The sequence below is a fragment of the Strigops habroptila genome, chromosome 1 (assembly GCF_004027225.2).
Source record: "Strigops habroptila isolate Jane chromosome 1, bStrHab1.2.pri, whole genome shotgun sequence".
Taxonomy (NCBI): domain Eukaryota; kingdom Metazoa; phylum Chordata; class Aves; order Psittaciformes; family Psittacidae; genus Strigops; species Strigops habroptila.
The window spans coordinates 102931449-102950618 of NC_044277.2; the positions used below are offsets into that span (position 1 = coordinate 102931449).

The window sequence follows — 19170 nt, forward strand, 5'->3', positions numbered from 1 at the left end:
AAGGAATGTCTCTGTAGATTGGAGGCAAGTAGTTGGTGCGATGCGAATCTCAAGCACCTGCAGATGTTCAGGGGCACTAACTTTGGGTTTCTGTGTGCTTCTGTGTCTGCACAAGCTCAGGCCAGCCACAAAGTCAGAAGGCAGATTAAGCCCTTGCCCAAGGCTTTGTAGGCTGTCTTATGTTGACATTAGCAGTATGTAAGGACAAAAGTATATAAAATGAGATGACAGGTTTCTCCGGACTAGTAGCCTAGGAAGAGCGTAAAAATAGGGCAAACATAAGTAGTCTTTCTTGCATGTGCTCAGGTTCTGCAGCTAAGGGATTTTCTCAGAGAAGCATCTTTGTGTTTAAAACCATTAATCTGTGATTTGATTTGAAAGTTCTCCATTCTTGTATAATGAGGAAAAGCGAACAATCATTCCTCATTCACTGTCTTCACAGTGCTCAGGATTATCTAGACCTCAACTAGCAGCATGCTGTGGCCTCGTCTCCTGTTTAGAGATCTAGTCTGTGCCCTTCCAGAAGTACAGATCAGCCACTGATTTTTGTTATTCCCTTTGGGTCTGAGACAGGTTTCACTGTGAAGAAACAAAAATCAAAACGACAACAAACTCTGAGAATTCTCTGGCCACCTGTACTGATGTCATTTATAGAAAGTAAAATTCTATTTGCTTGCACTGGTGCTGAGTCACAAAGCATTGAGCACAAGAAAACTCAATTTGTGGGAAAGCTTCTAATTTCCTGTTTTTCAGGAGGAAGGGGATAAAACAAATGATGTGAGAGGAGAGGGTAAAGGAATAAAGAGAATAAATCTAAATAAAGAAGAATGTCAGAGTATCCAAACTCCAGGAAGGCTAATTCATTTTAGCCCTGCTTATTCAAACAAGCAGTAATGCAGAGTATAATATACAAGCTCCACTAAATCATTCCTGTATGATAGGCTGTGCTGTGATCAATGACAATTTAATGAATTCATTTTAAAACTAAGTCAGAATAGGAAAAACTAGTTATTTGAAAGAGTACTTTACTAAAATAAATTGAGTCAATAAATATGTTATTTGTCATGCAGAGTCCAGTTTAAGTCTTGTTTGCTAAGAAAAATGCTGTCATCACAGAGCCTAATAGAAGCAAACTATCTGGAACTATCCACTGTAAATAGACAAATACTATCTGAAAGCAGAAAACAACAATTGCGGCTGAACAAAGAATTGTATACTGCACACATTGACAAATGCAATAGGGTAGCCCACCTCAAAATCTACTATTTTGTTTGTCTCTAGCTTATATACTGATTCAGTATGAGTCGTCTGCTGGCGGTAGAAAAACAAGGGATATATCTTCTATGAAATAAGTTTTAATTGTTGTGTAGTGAGGGTTTCTCTTGCTGGAAAAAACGTGCCACGAAATTCAGTATGAAAGTGCAAAATACGGCTTCAGTGAACTTGGATGGATTTGTACAGGCTACTAGAACAAGGATAAGCTTCATCCCTTTTCAAACAGATTTTTTTCATTAATTTTCACATCTCTACATGTTGTTTAGTGCAGATACAAGACGGCTTTTTGTTCTGCTGTGTATTTCATGCTTTATTCATGTAAGTTGAAGGGATGTGGCAATTCTCAGTCATTTCAATTCAGATGGGAATTGGAAGTGTTAACAGTGAAGCACCATCAGCCTGAGATGGTCAGGCCTCACAGGTTTGGGTTAGATGTTCAATCTGGTATTGGATGGGTGGAGCCTGGTTTTCAGATGTGATGAGCTGGCAGCAGTGGATATTCAGCTTGGAGGGCTCTCATGAAGGTTCCAGGGTTTGCCAAGCATATTTGGGGTTCCAACATCCTTCAGATTTTAGGGTGTGAGGAGAAGAAAATGCTCAAAAGTCTTGTTGGATGTTTTGAAAATGGGATTTGCTACCCCAAAGGAAAATAAAAATAATGTTGCAAAACCCTAAAACGGAGATTATGGAGAATTTCTGTGTGATTTAAGAATCTGAACTTGACCTTTCACTCTTTAAATTTGGAATAGAACAGCTGGGGCATTTTTAGAGTTTGCATCATGTGGCCAGAGATCGGCTGATTTAAATCTGCCCTGCAGTCATCTTAGGCACATTGTTCATCCACTTCCAGAGCTGCATTTTCAAAAATGAGTTAGGAACCCAAATCTGTGTGGCTTTCTATGAAACTTAATCTTGTGTCAATCTAAGTTACTCCTTAGTTTGGATTGAGGATCCCAAGTGCCTGAAAAACTTAATACTCCACAGCCTATCTACAAAGTCTTTTTGGCTCTGACTGTGAGTGATTCCTAATTGAAATTACAGTTTTGGTCATTTCTATCTTCCTTGATATTCTACTAACCACATAAAAATAGATGTTTTCCTGATAATACATAGCCTGCAAGTCATTTGGGTTATTTTTTGTCATTTTGATGGCTTTGTTCTTCTTGCTTTGCTCTTGTCACTAACCTTTGGTACTTTTTGTTTCAGCTGTTTCCACTACTAGGAGTAAAGACCAGAAAAGACAAAGCAGGATGAAAAGATGGCTGACTTCTTGTTACCACCGGGTACTAACAGCTTCCACCGGTTCACGCCTGAATCCTTGGCTGCTATTGAGAAACGAATTGCGGAGAAGCTCGCAAGGAATGCAAAGCAGGAATACAGAGAGCAGCTGGGTGAAGATGAGAAACCTCAGCCTCAGTTTGATTTGCAAGCTTGCAAGAAGCTGCCCGATATCTATGGGACTGTTCCTCCAGAGCTCATTGCTGAGCCTTTGGAGGACCTTGACCCTTTCTACAATGATCGTAAGGTGAGCATCAACCAGTCACCCTGCTTCTTTGCTTTGCTCTGTTTTGAGGGCTCTGGTTTTTATTTTTCTACAGCCAGTAAAAATGTTTTCTTCCACATGAAGGATCAGAGTTTCAGCATGAGCAGGGATCCCACAAAACATCTAAGTGTGAGGGCAAAAAGGGTTAAAAAGCATAATTAAAACTTTGGTGTTTTCAGATAACTCTGAGCATGAATATACAGTGTCTGAAAAGAGCAGAGCAATAGCTGAGTTAAATTAAGCCAGAGGTTTTTATCTACCCTGTCTTGTTTTCTGCATGAGCCTTGACTCTTCACAGGTCTGTTGTTTATCACTTAAGCCCCTTAATGTTAAGGGCGTCTGGGTAACTTGAGTCTTGTGCTAGCACTCTGCACAAGAGCAGGAGGCACCTCCACAACTGTTCCTGGAGAGCAGCCATTCTTTTCCTGCTGAAGGATAGTTCAGGACTGTTTAAGATGACCAAAACAGAGCTGAAGGGAGATGTGAGTAGCATGTGCAGTGCTGGCTCTTTGCAGAAGGCTAAGCTTCGTCCCAAAGCAAGCATCACCTGATGAGGAATCACGTGTGGGCTGGAACAAAACCAAAACAGCACAAAGCCACAAAAGCACAAACAGCTTCTGTCAAAAGGCTGTTGACAGCAGAGCTGGGCTGGTTGCTTACTACAGGTCATTCCCCTTTCCAAATATTTCACAAAACTGAGGACAAAATAAGGCTTGGAAGCACAATGTATTTTTAGGCAGCTTCTAGTTCTTTCAGGTACTGATGTTCCCAATTTTGGGCTCTGCTATTTCCTGTAATCAACGAATTAATATGACCACAATGCTACTTCTAGTAAAACAGTGTAGAAACAAGTACAAGAACTACAGAATAAAAGTTAAATTGATAAAGACAAATAGATTACTTACCTGGAAGGGCCAGAATTAATTTACCTTTTAATTTGCCTGCTATCCCCAGGCACAAGCAGCAGGATATAGAATTGCAATTTTAGTGTCATGAAGGTCTTAGACTACAGGTGGGCAAGTTGCTTAGAGTTTATCTATTGGGTGTCCTGATCCTGTCTCTGAGAGAATATGAGTTCCTCTGTGCATGCTAGGGTATCTGCAGAGCTCTGTAAATTTTACAAGCATCCAATTCAGCATTACTTTGGATTTAAGATAATTCAGAGTATTGGTTTCCTCTGCTTATATTAACTTGAGTGCAATGACAGTGCCTCAATGCCAGGGTCAGATCCTGCAGCTGCTTACTTGGTGAGACAAAAAACATCGACTGAGAGCAACAGAGGGCTCAAGGTAGAGAAAATGGAGTAACAACATAGTAAGGTCTCTGGCACTTGGGAAGAGCACATCATAAAAGTCCCTCCACCACTTTTTAGTATCTGGGTAATTTTTTATTTTTAAAGGTGATTTTACTTTCTTCCCATTCCTGTGATGGAGGTGATGGCATAGGGCCCTCTAAGGACAGAAGGAATGAAAAATAGTTGGGATATTGCAATAGGACAGGCAACAGCTCTGCTGGGAGGGTCTTGGACAAAACTCTTCACCAAGTGAAAAGGAATTTGGGGGTATTGGGGGGAGTGGGGAAGAAGTATGGGATCCTGGCAGGAACTTTCCAATGGGATGTGGGCTGGGAAAAGCTGAGCATAAATGAAAATATTGAATGTTATCATTTTCTATTTTGTTTTCCAGACATTTATAGTACTGAACAAAGGGAAGACAATCTTTCGATTTAGTGCCACTCCTGCCTTGTATATACTTAGTCCTTTCCATCCAATCAGAAGAGCAGCAATTAAAATTTTGGTACATTCATATCCTTTCTGTTGATTTCCCTCCTCGTGTATTTTATATGGTTCTTAAACACAGATGGATGGAAGTCAGAAACCATTTTACTTCATTAAGCTGTTTTAAATCTTTTGGCTGAATTTGCTTGCAGAAGCAGAAATGCACTTGGATTTTTGGTTTGGTTCATTTTATATTGTTATGTGAACTGTGAAAATGGCTATATTATACTGCTGGCATCAGATAATGTGAACTGCTCTGGAGACTATGCTGACTTTACTCAGGATTAAAAGGTGTGAAGGGCCTGAATATGTTTAGTAAAGAGTCAGTGGAAGAAACTGGGTGTAGTACCTTAGGAAGGGAACCAGGAGGTTGGAGCATACCTTGGGAAATCTACACTGATGGAGAGCTTTGCTGCTGAGCATTTGAGCAACCTGTCCTATGAGACTCTGTGACACCATATGCAAATGCAATTTAATTTCGAACTGCCTCAGAAGTTAATTATTTTGATCTCCTGAAACAAAACATTTTTAAAACTGTGTTTTGTTTCATATTTTGTTTGCGTGTTTTGGTTTTTTTTATTTGCTTATTGAAATGTGTTATACAGCTAGGAACAAAGTACAGGCTTGCCTGATGGACCTTTTGATGGAAGGGTGATGCCTGATTTCCCTTAGCTCTAGTTCTGAAGTCATGCAAGATATGTTGCAGTGGTTGGTTTTCGCTTGGTTTTTAAACACAGAAACACAGAAACATTATATTCTGACATAGTCACATCTTTCTGGAAGACCAAACAGACCTAAATGTTCAGCTTCGTGTGAACATTACTAAAACCACACCTTTTTTCACAAGTTGCCTTCTTTTTCTCTGGTGCACATAGGAGACCTAGCAGTGATAATTCAAAGACTTCACATGCAGCTGTGATGATCATGTGATGTTTTAGTGACAAAAATCCCTCATCTGTAATGTTCATGTCCGCCACAAAGAACTAATAAGTACAAAGCAGGTAACATCTTAGAATCATTAGTTTAGTATCAAATTTCAGGGGGGAAACAAACTAAACAAACTCCCCGCCCCCCCAGAAAAAAAACAGACCAGAAAGAAACCAGATTCCCAGTGGTTTTCCATATAGTGAGAAAAAAGGTGAGAATATAGATAATCTAGCAAGAGGAAAAATAAGCAAAGCTTCTAGTTACAACAATTCTATGCAAAACTGAGTATGTGGTATCAGCCAAGATATTATTATGATTACTAAGAATACACCATAGAATTTTACAGAGAGATTTGCTTATGGATCAGATTATACATGCAAGCAGTGCAGCACTTGCTGCTGCATACCCAAGAGTGTTTATTAGGTACAGTTACATCAGCACAGCCTTGCTGAAGTTAATTGAAGTCAATGAATTGGCACAGGTATGGCTAAGAGAAAAAAAGCATGTATATTTGAATATTGCCTCCAGCTTTGGAGACCTGTTCTGTCTTCTGCTCACTTTCTTCTACACCACCTGGTGTAGCCAAGAGGTCACAAGTATGTGTAATACACAGGAACTACATGCCCCTGGTAACAGTCAACCAAAAGATAAGTATGCAATAAATCCTTATCACATTACTTCCGAGGATAAAGACCACAGAGGAGTGAATTTGAAAGATATGTCAGGAACAGAAATATTGTAAATCGTGGGAGTGGAAGGTCGCAATATAAATAGCATTTTAGTTCCAGAAAGACTCTAGTTATCACCTTGTGCTGATAATGTCAGGAAATCCAACAGCTCAATCTTTGGCAAGCTCAGGCAGGAGGCAACAGCTGTAGTCCCAGTGAAACTGTGGTGAAGTTCCTACATTAGCCACTGATTTGTTTTCTGTCGATAAAGACCTTTCACATCAACCCAAAAAACAAAGGCCAATTGGCTGAGCAGGCATTCAATATCCCAGGTCGAAAGGAGCCTCAATCGGCAAGTACTCAAGCAGATAATATCACAGACATGAATCTGGGAACCAGATCTATTGTCTTGCATGAGTGTAATCAAGCAATCATTATTTTCCTCAGGGCAAAAGCCAAAAAAGAACATTAAGAAATGGTGCCCTGTCACGGAAGTGTCTGAGGCATCTTCTCTAGTAGATACAATATTTCCATTTCCAGTCATTAAGTGTACCATGAAGGCTAACACTAGAACGGAATAGAGAGGACAGAGTAAAATCATCCTTTATAGAAGCTGTGGGTGTCACATTTCTTGGTTGAGTAGCTGTATATGGAGTTCTACCTCTGAGACTTCAGGCAGGATGCATCCTGCATATTCAACTGCTCATCCAGTCAAGCCTAATTAGTCTAGTCATTCAAAAATACGGTCTTTCAAGGTTAAAAACATCCACAACCTCCCAGTAAGGTGAATTACTTCAATTAACGATGTATCCCTAAACCTTTTCTAGATATTTCTCCTCTTCTTCGGAATCTAGGAGGCCTCATGAAAGGACCATGGGCTGGACGGCTGTCCAGAACAAGACCCTGGTCCATTTCTGTCACAGAGGGCATAAGGAGTGTAGGTCTGCATCCCATTGGATGAATGCTTTTTGCCTTCTGCATCATTATTATTTATTATTAGCATCTTCCTTTACAATCTCCACCTCCTAACATTTCATTGATGTCTTATGTTTAAAAGACGCCTCTTAGTTCTTCTTGCCTGTAAGCCAAGGACCGTTCTGTGTTGTCCTTAGTTTCTCCAAGCAGTTTGCTGTCTTATATAAAATCATAACAATTGTTGTTTTTTGTTTTTCTAGGTATTATAGATAGCTGCTGTTTTGGCCAAATTTACCTTACTTGATGCAAGAATTATGGATTTTGGCCCATTGGAAAAAAAAAAACAAAACCCAAATTTTGGCCAAATGGGGTTTTGGCCAAAATTACCTTACTTGATGTAAGAATTATGGATGCTGGCCCATTGAAAAAAAAAAAAAAAAGAAACCCCCAAATTTCCAATCTTTGTTCATATTTTCTGCTTGCAATGTTTCTCTCATCTGATTTTACACACTTTCCTCCATAAGGGAAAATGAGACCTTGTCAAGCACCAATTATATGTACTATTGATTGGGACTAACCTTTGCTTGCATATATTATATGTAATTTGGCAATGATCACTTAAAAACCTCTAATATTCAGTCTGCTAATTAACAATTATCCATCATAATGAAGTCTAGAATAGAAGTGTGCTGTGTTTTACTCAATAACTTTGTGCTAGGAGATAAAATTTGTAAGTTTTAGAACCAGTTTGTGCAAAACTAATTGCATTAGATTTCAGGTAGGAATGCTAATTTTCATTCTGTAGGGTTTGGTTTTTTTTCTCTTTCTTTTAATAGAGATATCTGACTTTGATGCATAACCATTTGAAATGTTTCATTCTTATATGTTCTTTGTAGTTTCCAGCTTGGCCATGAAAATCAGTTTGAATTCATAGTGCATTTGATGTCCCACAGCTGACCCCTTACGTTTTCAACCTTTTTCTCTGGTGTATTCTCTTTGGTGTTTGAATAAGGTGATGAGACCTGCCTGTAAGTGAGCATCTGTTAGACTCATCTTACACCAGAAGGAAACAGGGATGTATAAATCAGACCAATGATCCTAAAATAGGTGGTTGTAGAGGAATTTCTTTGCTTGGAATTGAATTGAAGCACAGTATTTTTTTAGCATGGCCTGAAGATACCACTCTGTTTTACTATTGTTGTTTTCATAGCATTTCACTGTAGTTGAAAAAGTAATCCAGTGTTTTCTAGGCTAGCTGCAGCTTATAACCTAATTGTGTTAACCAGGTGGACACAAATTACTGAAATGTATCTCAAGCTGACGTGAGAAAATGTGACTGGCTATCAGATATCCATCCCAGTCCTTCAGTAGGTGTTGGCTCAGAATTGGAAAATGTTTGTGAGATGAGCAGTCCCTTTGAGTTCAATTACTGCTTTCTGCAATGGCACTGGGGAATATGCAGGTTGGTTACTACCAGTTTAACCTTGTAGCTGCTTATCTGGCCCATAGGAAAACATTCCACTCTTTTCAGAATAGATTTTGACTCTGCGAAAGAACAGTTTTCATGCAAATATTTCAGGATGTATGTTTGAAATTATATTCTTGGATCACTATTCTCAAACAAAATATGACACCTATGGAATCAGTAAAAAAATAAAAACCAAACAAACACCTTTTTTTTTTTTTTGTAAAGAAGGCAAAACAGGTTAATATTTGGAGGCTACCAATCTTTGCTGGCAAGGATCCCAGCTTATTGACTGAGTTGTAGGCTGTTTTCCCTTTCCTTATCTTCTGTCCACTTAAACTCATTAGTTAAACTTTCTCCAGTAGCATGGGACCTATTATTTATGCAGGAGAATCCTATAGTGTTTTGTAATATTGTTATAGAAAGTGACATGTGCTTTTAAGAGAGCAGTTCAGTGAACTGTGTTTTCAGTTTCAAGAATTCAATTGAGGGTGCTCCTTTCTGTATTTGTGGCCTCAGCTTAGCAGCTAAGAGCATGGTCTATACACTTGGGAGGTTTGTTTTAGCCTCCAATTAGGGAAACTGGTGCCTCAGCTGAGGCAGTCAGCTTTGCAGGCCAAGACAACCGGTTCGCAGACCAAGCCTTAAAATTAGTGCTGTGAAACTCATGTTAGCTTTTGGTGAAACTTTATACTGAAAGTGAGAACTCAAGCCCATTAGAGAGATTAGAAAGACTAGATTTATAACTTGCCCTACTGACTGAGAAATGTTTCAGGATGCAAAATACAATGGGAATTTGCAGACACAGGTTTTCTGTAGATACTTAAATGAGACTAATCCCTCTTTTCATACGAAGTTGTGCACCTATGCACATTGTCATCTGTCCAAAACAGCTGTAAAATTGGGGTATTGTATTTTCAGAAGACTGCAGAGTCTGTACATTTGTTTACTGTATAATGTATAAAAAATGTAGGCAAAAGAAAAAAGTGGGAAAGGTTTCCTTATTCTTCTTATTTTTTTATGTTTATATAATAATTTGTTTCTTTATGTACTTGCAAATAGATGTCTATAGTCCTTTTTAAGCAACTTGCAAATCATGAGTGAGCTGTCACATCCTGTGTAAAATGACAAAAATTTATTAAGTCTTACAACATATGAGTTGCTTTCCTTAATTTGCTTATTTACATTGTTCAGTATGTTTATTATGTGCACTATTTTAACTAATTGTGTGTTCATGGCACAATCAGAGACTCCGTCCTGGAATAAATATGTTGAGTAAGTATCCTTTGGTTTACAGCTGCCCTGTCCTTACCCTGTCCTTCCTCTTCTATTTGTTATATTATTCTTTTCCTCTTGTTTGCTGTGGTCTAATTTCTTTCCAGTAATACTGACCATAATATCTGTCCTGACAAAATGTTTTTCCAGGGGTTTATTGCCTGTGAAAATTCCCTTATTAAGTAAACTAACAATTTTTCGTCTACCAAGCTTGTACTTACCGCTAAATGCTCCTGCAATCCTACAGCTGAATGAAAGCACATATGATGAGAACTCCATTTGAAACTGTCCAGCCTTCTACAGTTCCCATGCAAGAGATTCAATGATTGGGCACATTAGAATAGGCAGATGGAGTTTAAGTTGAATTATTTCAGAAAATACTTCCTGGATGTACTTAGTTATGTCCTTAATCTGAAACTTATTGGAAGCAAAAGTTTCTTTTGGACTGAGTTCACCACAAGAAGTGTTCCCCTGTAATCATTGATAGGCATACTTTAGGAGCAGGAATAAAATTGTCTGGGAACGCTTTTAGGAGGGTTCCCATCTTTTTAGTTTGTCAAACCTTCAGAAAAAAAAAAATCCAAAACCCAAACCAAGAAATGTATCACTTGAAGAGTTGTTTTTTTTTTGGGGGGGGGGGGGATGGTTTTGGGGTTTTTTTTAATTAATTTTAAAAGAGGCTAACTGGCTTCAGAAAGTCCATTTAATTTCTTTAAGTTGGTTTAAAATATTCCTCTTAGAAACAGATACCAGATGCACAAGCTAATCAACCTACAGTGCATTAAACAATTATTTTGGCTCATTGAACCAATCAGAACACACTTTTTATTTTTGACTGACATATGATAAACACAGCCATCTGCTGCTCCATAGCCTGGTGGTTGGTCTACTCAGGGCTGTAAGGAAAGACAGTAAAATGCCCTTATTTTAGGTTTCATAAAATCATGCAGGGCACATCTTCTAGGCCATAAATTACTAATTATAGACAACACTGAACCAAATATTTCATCTGATCACAATAACATCCTAATCCCAGGATGTTTCATGTATTTCTGTATAGGGTAGTACCCTCAAGTATGCCTGTGACTTTCCTTTTCCCCCAGTGTTGTCCTTTTTCCTATTTCAGACTGTCGTACAGTACCATAGCCATATTTATTCAGCTGAAGCATGGACATCTCATTCATGCAAGCCAAAATTTGGTCAGTGAGTCTACAGCTGGGAATTTGAATATTAAATATCAAATATCAACAAAACAAAAAATAACAAAGTATGTTCTGTAAGCAGGAAAATGGGGATGATGTTATCAGTGCCTCAAGTAGGGCATGCAAGAAAGAACAGAAATGCAAATGGACTTGTGCAGCATGCGGTAAATACTTTGATGTTTCCTCTTCTGTGTCTCCTCATACCTCATAGTTTTTCCTCCTCAAATGAATAGAATTAAATCAAAGGCAAGTACTTTTGAGGAGCACAATAACCCAATGAACTGTAATTCAAATTGATTAATATCGGATTTGGAAACAATACATTTAATCCATTTTGTTCTGCTGTTCCAGAGACTTACCAGGGGACACAAGAGTAACCTTGTGCAAATATTTGTCCTAGATCTTCCTTTAAAACATTTTCCTGACCATTTTGAAAGAAAGAAATCAATTCAACTTCCCTCCACTAAAAATTTTTCTGTTGTTAAAGAAGCTGCTCAGTTGCTGGAGGACTTTGCCCGATCCATTTAGAATTAGATGATGATTGTACAATCAATTAAACCATCTGACATGCTGAATAAATACAAGTGCTTTATCATTTTAATGAGCTTATGCACCGTTAAGTATTTTTTTTAGTTCTTTGCATGTGTTTTCTGCATGTATTACTGAATACACATGCTTAAGGAGACTGTCACATGGGTGACCTATATTTGAAATACCAGAGCAAAACTAAATAGGAGTCATGAAAAATCAGGTACAAGATCATCCTTAGGTGTCTTGTCGAAGAGGAGATGTGAGAAACATTCAATGCCCACTGTTGCACAAAACCTGTCCTATGAATCTCCATTTAAGACGAAGCATTGCTGAGGTTTTATAACGTGTAACTAGCTCTACTGTGTGACATGATGTCAGGAGAGCAAGAGATTTGCCACTATCTTGTATGTGTGCCCTGTTGCAGATCAGCGGAATACAGCTGAGAGAAAACATTTGCGTTTTATGCATAATGAAGTTCTTCCTTATAAAACCACCTTTTTTTTTTTTTTACCGAACAAGAATCCCAACTGCTATAATTTTTTATGTGTAATGGCACCATTATATCTGCTGATGTTTAGGGACTGAACAGAAAGCTCAAGATAGCGTTTACAGTGAAAGCCCCTAACATCATGACTGACTTTGTGTTTTATGGGATTTTAGGCGTGTCTTTGGGGTGTTTCTAATAGGCTTTGCTATCATCTATATCTTCATTTGTAGAAAAGGGGTAGGGAACGCCAGTGGCGGATACTAAACATTTATTATTTTTATTAAGATGTGGCCTAGAATACCTAGGCTCATTGGGCTACATGTCTCAGGTAGAAACATTAAAAAAGAAATGTTTTATGCCCTGAAGTACATCTCTGACGGTAGGTAGATCCCTGGGTGAATAGAGATCTGAATGTTGTAAGTCGGATATATTATTGTCCTCCACAGAGAATTTGCTAAATTTTATTATAAGTATCATCTCTATTACAAAAGGTAAGATGTATGTTCTATCCAAGATCATCACAGTCAGGCGGCTGTTGTTAATAAATGTCTTACTATGGGAAAAAAACACCCTTGTGTGTCTTTTACTGTCAAGCAGATCAAAATTATTATGTATAGTATTCGGGTGGGAGTTGTTTTACTCTTTCTCAGTGAGGGAATTCTGTTGTTTAATTCTGAGGGATGGTGTGATTTACCATGGATAGCGAACAGGGAAGTTGCAAGAAGAATACCCTTTTTAGCTAATAAAACTAAGTGGGGACATTTTTTTAACCTGCTGTCTTTTAAAATGTCCTGAGCAGGAAGAGATGAGAGGTATGAATGAAACAACCACCCACCTTTAAATTAGAGAAAAAACAAAGAATGGGGCATAATCCATTCCTCTTTCACTGGTGATTGCAGGCAGAGTTTCAAAAGTCCTGTAGCACAGCTTAGCAGCATAGTTAGTATTTATGCTTGACTTAATGAGAGAGGATTCATCAAGGCACACCCTTTGGTGAAAATGATCTTCATTCTGTGGCTGTCATGAGCGTTTTCCTATTTCTTACATGTCCCTTGGGTCACACATGAAGCTGCTCATGCACAGTCCAGTACTACAGCCATGACTTGCATGAGCAACCCCAACAAGATGGACAGGAGTGTCTCGTGAGCAGGATCGAGTTGAGTGTGCCTCTGCCATTCCTGCCATCTACTGCTTGCTAATGCTTTTGCTTATCTTGGCCACTTTATTCCCCAGGTACACTTTCACTGGCATTTATACTTTTGAGTCATTGATAAAAATATTGGCAAGAGGATTTTGCATGACAGAATTCACCTTCCTTCGAGATCCATGGAACTGGCTGGATTTCAGTGTTATTGTTATGGCGTAAGTAGCATTCCGTTACATTTTTCAAGGCAGTGATATGCAGTAGGACTTTTAAAAAATTGTCTGGCTGTTCTCTTTTTCATTTTTCACTCAAATTGTACTGACAATGAGAAAATGCTGAAGTGTATTAGGATACAGGGTTTTTTTCCTGAGTGGTTTCAGAGGAAGAAGTCAGAGGAATTCTCAATTCTGTTCTCTCAATTCACTGGAATACTTTGGAGAAGTTATTTACTCTCTCTGTGCTCCATGGAGAGCTGTTTGTATATCTGCAATAATACTTGTGTATCTAATGCAGTTTTGGGAAGCTTTAGACCCCTGAATAGAAAGTATTATAAGTGTGACTGAATACCCATGTATTTAAATACCTATTTATACTCTATCTATCCATAACACAACCAAAACTGTTTTTGCTTTCTTCACTTCACAAACCCTCTTCACCCTGAAAGTAATTACTATTTTACTGCAATACAGAATTGATTTAAAGGCCTCTGAAACTTGTTATATATCTTGGGAATAGAAATTTGCCCCCCCACCATGATATTCCCCTTCAAATGTATACTTCTACCTAGATTATTAGAGTTCACTGAGAACATGTGGGGTTCTGGTCCTTTGATAGAGCTGATGGATTTGTGACATCTAGACAGCTAAAAATACACGGGGGTAGGGAAGCAGTCAGCCAAAGCTCGCAGCAGACTCAGGGTCAGCTCAAGCTCTGGCCAAAGGCAGTTGTCTGACACTGTTGGTATCTCCAGCTGAAAACCAGAAATCTGAGCTAGAAATCCAGATTTTATTCATAGTCAAAGAGAGAAAAACATGTGAAAAACACATCATCTTCAAGTGGAATCAGGTTAGATATGCCCTGAAAGGCCCCGTTTCCGAATCATAGAAGGATTTCATTTGATCTCCCTGTATTTTCTGCTTAATGATACTTCAATTCTGCTCTGGTTTTAGTTGAGTTCTTGCTGCCATCTTTAAACCTTGTAATTCACCGTGTTAAGTGAGGTGCAAGGCTGTTAGCACTTTCATTTGAGCTGAACTCCTGGGCCAGTTATATTTGAGTGGAACCAAAATTGGGAAAAAATATTCAACCCACCTTAGTTCAAATACCAGTGAGGGCCACTGAAGTTGATAGCACACCTCAGGTAGGGTGCAGGGATCAGGATCAATATTCATGGAGTGTCTGGATGATGCTCTTAGCTGAATGGTTTAGCTTTAGGTAGTCCTGTGAGGAGCCAGGAGTTGGACTCAGTGATCCTTATGGGTCCCTTCCAACTTGAGATAGTGTATGATTCTATTAACCTTAGCAGCATTTAGCAGAACAGCATGAAGATGTGTAAAACCTATGTCGACTTTGTTGGGAAGACTTCCATTTATTTTAGTAGGCTTTGGATCATAGCCAGCTGTAGTCCTGATCCTGGTATCTGTTACTGCATTCCTATGGATTTGGCTGAACTGACATCTGGCCATTGTGATAAGCTTTCAAAAAATGCAATGCAGATGGGGAGGAGCTTTTGGAGGTCAGCACACATTAGGTATTTTTCTCAGCTGAACTTTGCCTAAAGCAGTGCTAAGTACAGTTCTCCTGCAGCACTGAGAGGCAGGATAGAACAACACAAGCATCACCAGCCTGCTCTGCTGCCCATCAGGTGGTAAAAGCAGGGTACGATAGTTCATCTGTTTGTGAGTTAGGACGTCAGTTTATTTGCAGGTCTCTGAATTCAGCACAAGATGGAGAGTTTCCATGCGTGGGTTCCCTCTGTTCTACAAGGAAGAATGTTTTAGGCAGTTGAGGCAGAAAGGAGCAAGGAAAAGGACAAGGGGAGCCACAGTTTGCAGCCTTTGCAATGCATCTTCTCCATCTCATTTTCTCAGCTTGGGGGGAGATTGTGGCATCACCCCCAGCTCTGCAGAACTCCTCTGGGAACATCTCATTTGCTGTCACTGAAATTTGAGTCTGAACAGTCGGTGTGATCTTCATACGTACAATGAAACCTCCTTCCCAAGTATGCAAGTAGCAGATAGGACAGAGCATTGGATAATGGACTCGATTCTGATATGATTTATCCTTCATATAAATCCAATTTGCAAGTAATTTAAAGTAATATTGATCACACAGGTAACTGGTGTTGTTTTCGCTTGTAGCTAGTGTGATGCTATAGAGCTATTTTTGTGTCTGGAAAAAAAGATGGCATGAGGGTTCAAAATGGGAGAGCCTGTTAAGGGGCCATGAGATTTAGATAGACCGAGGGTTTTAAGCTAATAGAAAATCTGATTCTTTCACTGATAAGTGTTACAGTGGAAAGACCATCACTTGCTTTAGAGTTACTGCCACACAACTTCCTGCCTCCTCTTTGGGGCAGAAATGGCACAGACTGTAATTTTAAATAGCACACTAGAGAGTAAGAGGTGCCACAGGTCTCCAGGGCTTTTCTTCCACCCTGTGCTAGCAGATACGGCCATGGCCCTCTGCAAGCCATGGATGGGTTCAAGGGGAAGTAGGAAATTATGAAACTGCCCCTGTTTAGATCACTTTTTCCCAGTCAAGTGAGTACTTTCCAGGACAGGCAGTTGTAACTCTGGGTTGGAAAGTGCCCTGCCAAAAGCTTAATGACAATAAGCAATTCCCTGGCTAACAGGAAAATTCAGGATGGGAATTCCAGTTGCTTCTCCCTCCCCAAATCCAAGGAACTGGTCTGCTGCAATTTCATCCAAGAAATGGCCAAAATAAATCTTAGAACTAACTATTGTGAGCAAGCAGCTGTAATATTTGCTTCATATGCTTGTTCCCATATTAATAATGTGTTTTTACAAATCTCTAGTCTGCAAAATCATATTCCCATGTTATTGCTTCTCCCCAAAATATTGTTTTCCACCCTTGCATGTTGCATAAGAGTTTGAGAGACAAGCACTGGGTAAACCAGGGGAGGAAATAGGTAAATCTTTCCCCAGACTCCCCTATGAGATTATGAAGAGGACAAGCAATATTGCTCTTCCAGGCTATAATCTGGATTAGTAGATATAGAGAGGATGCTTTGTCCTCCCCAGAGGCCTTTGCACAAAACCCACTTAAGCAGGCTTTGTAAAATAACCAGGTGAGCTTTTTCCTTAACGTGTAAAAACAAAAGATGTGGAATATGTGAATGAAATTTAATGGTAATTTAATAGTGAAATTAAGGAGTCCAAGAGCTGTTTTGTTCAGAGGACACAATGGTGACTGTGCTTTTACTGTATACTAACTCGGAGGAAATAATTCTGTAAAACACTGATAAAATCAAATGCATCCCATAACTGATCCTCCTGGCAGCATTCAACTCAGATGTGGCATGGGTCTTCATGATGACCTAAAGAGGCATGGCAGTGAAGAGCTGGGATTGGTATTTTAATCATAAATAGTTTTTAGTAGGATTGCAATTATATTCATTCAAAATCCATCTTCCTGCAGCCAAAGGGCATGGATTTGATGTACAAAACAAAGTAAAATTTCAAGCATCTCTTGAAACCAACATCTGCTTTAGCACAGAATGCAGCATCGTAGAATAAATAGCCAAGTAGAAACATTTGCACTGATATTTTCAGATGTTGTCCTATATGTAGTTTGCAGAAGCTATTATGTGAAAATTACGCGGGTATTTGAAGATTTTATTTTTTCAGAGCAGCAAAATAACTCTTAATGTTTCCTATAATGTAAAGAATTTTTTGTTAAGCTACATGATGGTGAAGTTTTTAAAGTATTTATTGCTGAGCAGCACAGTAACAAAGTTAACCCAGTAGTTTTAAATAATTGATGCCTATTAGATAAGTTTAATAGTTCAAGAAACATTTGAAATAATGTATATTATGAAAAACCTGGGACAAATGGCATCAAATAACAGCCTGAAAAGTGGATGCATCTCTCATTCAGCTGTGTTCACTCCCACTTTGTATGATTGCATTCTTCATTCAGACAAGTTTCATACTCTACTATATAATTCCAAATAACTGTAACTTAATTCTACAGGTATGTAGGAGAATTTGTGAAAGTAGGCAGTGTTTCACCTCTTCGGACTTTCAGGGTATTGAGAGCTTTAAAAACTATTTCAGTAATCCCAGGTAAGAAGCCCTGATCCTTACGTTTTGGCTCTCAGCTACAAGTGATTCTTTCTCTGTCTCTCTTTGTCCCTTTGACTGTTATTTTTTTTTTTTGCTGGTGTTTCGTCATTGTCTGTGTGTGACTTTCCCTTGTTACAGATACATAACTGAATTTGTGGACCTGGGCAATGTCTCAGCCTTACGAACGTTCAGAGTACTGCGGGCGCTGAAAACAATCTCAGTCATTTCAGGTGAAAATCAGGTTAAACACTCCGGCTGCAGTTAAAGCCTACATGCCATTTCCAGTAGTAAACACAGTAATTACAAATAACTTAACCATAGATGCTGATCAGGAAATGGAGGAATGTAGGGAATGTGACCTGTCAATAGAATACATTTTTCTTATGTTTTTCTAATACCATTTTTGTAGGCAGAAGGAATTAGAGTGCCTCCAAAATTACAGATCTCACTATGACAAGTGCTGCTGTAAGAACGGTGGTATGCAGTGGCTCATGAATCACACACACAAAGTACCCGTTCATGAACCATATGAAAATTGCAAGGAAACTCTTTTAAAATCTTCAGATATTGATTTTTAAAAACAGAAGGTTAATGACCTCAAAATGCATATTTGTGTTTAAAAGCTCATCAACAGAGGAATCGAAGTCTGTGCTATGAGCTGAGGTTTCAAGACTGCAGGCATAGATAGCCTAATTTGTCATGGTGTTTATCCATTTGCATATGATGGAAACATTGTTTAAATTTCAGACCCTGAAGAGATCAGAAAAAGTTTCATTATTGATTTCGGTAGGTTCAGCATTTCACCAACTCAAATATTCTTACATTTTCAAGGATATGGTTACCTCCCACCCCCCCCAAAATAAATCAGTATTTTACCATAGATCAAATAGCTTTTTCGTAGCTTTATATCTCTATTACTTTTTCTTAAAATAATAAATAGTACCTACTATTAAGCAATTCATGCAGAGGTGAGTCTGCTGAGGACTACCTATGTGACAATACCTTCTTGCCAAGCATTATCTATGGACAGGTCTCATTCAGCCTCAGTGTTTAACATCTCCAACCTGCATGACAAGGTAGAGAAGATAGCAAAAACCGTGCATGGTAGATCCTATCGGTGATAATCCTGAACAGATGTTGGCAATTACATGTCAAAAATATTCAAAATGTCAAGAGACCTGCTCAGATTCTCACACACAGCTCTTTAAAGTTAGGAAGGCTTTTCTAACCTTTATTATGCACACCTATACTGTAATATAAATCTAAACAAATTCAGCAGGGTAAACTTACAGGGACATATATTAACACCAGCACACACATGGAGTATAAGCGAGAAATCAGAATTCTGGAACTGAGGTGTTCTAGGGCTTACTCCCTCATTCCAACATCAAAGTAACGAAAATCTGTGAAATTACTGAAAGAGCAAGATACTTTTCATTGAAAGTGTATGTCAAAATACAGCTTTTAAAGAGTACTTTTAAGATGTTCATTTGTTAGGTCTGGTATTTTTTGAAATCAGTTCCTGTCTTAATTTTTCACTTCAAGTTTACAAAGAATAATCTGTTAGCAGAGATTAGAGAGTTTCTCTCTAATTGGATTTCCATTGTGAAAGGATTTTTTTTCCCTTGGGAAACAGAAAGTTGGGAACAGTTTT

The 19170-nt window shown here is 38.6% G+C and overlaps 1 protein-coding gene across 1 annotated transcript in view; it reads left to right on the forward strand.

The window, feature by feature from the left end:
- The first annotated feature begins 9766 nt into the window (after nucleotides 1-9766).
- Nucleotides 9767-19170, forward strand: part of LOC115610283 (sodium channel protein type 5 subunit alpha-like) — a 166520-nt gene continuing 157116 nt past the window's right edge. The window contains 3 exon segments of the mRNA XM_030491527.1: nucleotides 9767-9845; nucleotides 13299-13427; nucleotides 17425-17516. Coding sequence (XP_030347387.1) covers nucleotides 9775-9845; nucleotides 13299-13427; nucleotides 17425-17516 — 292 coding nt within the window. The 5' untranslated portion in view covers nucleotides 9767-9774.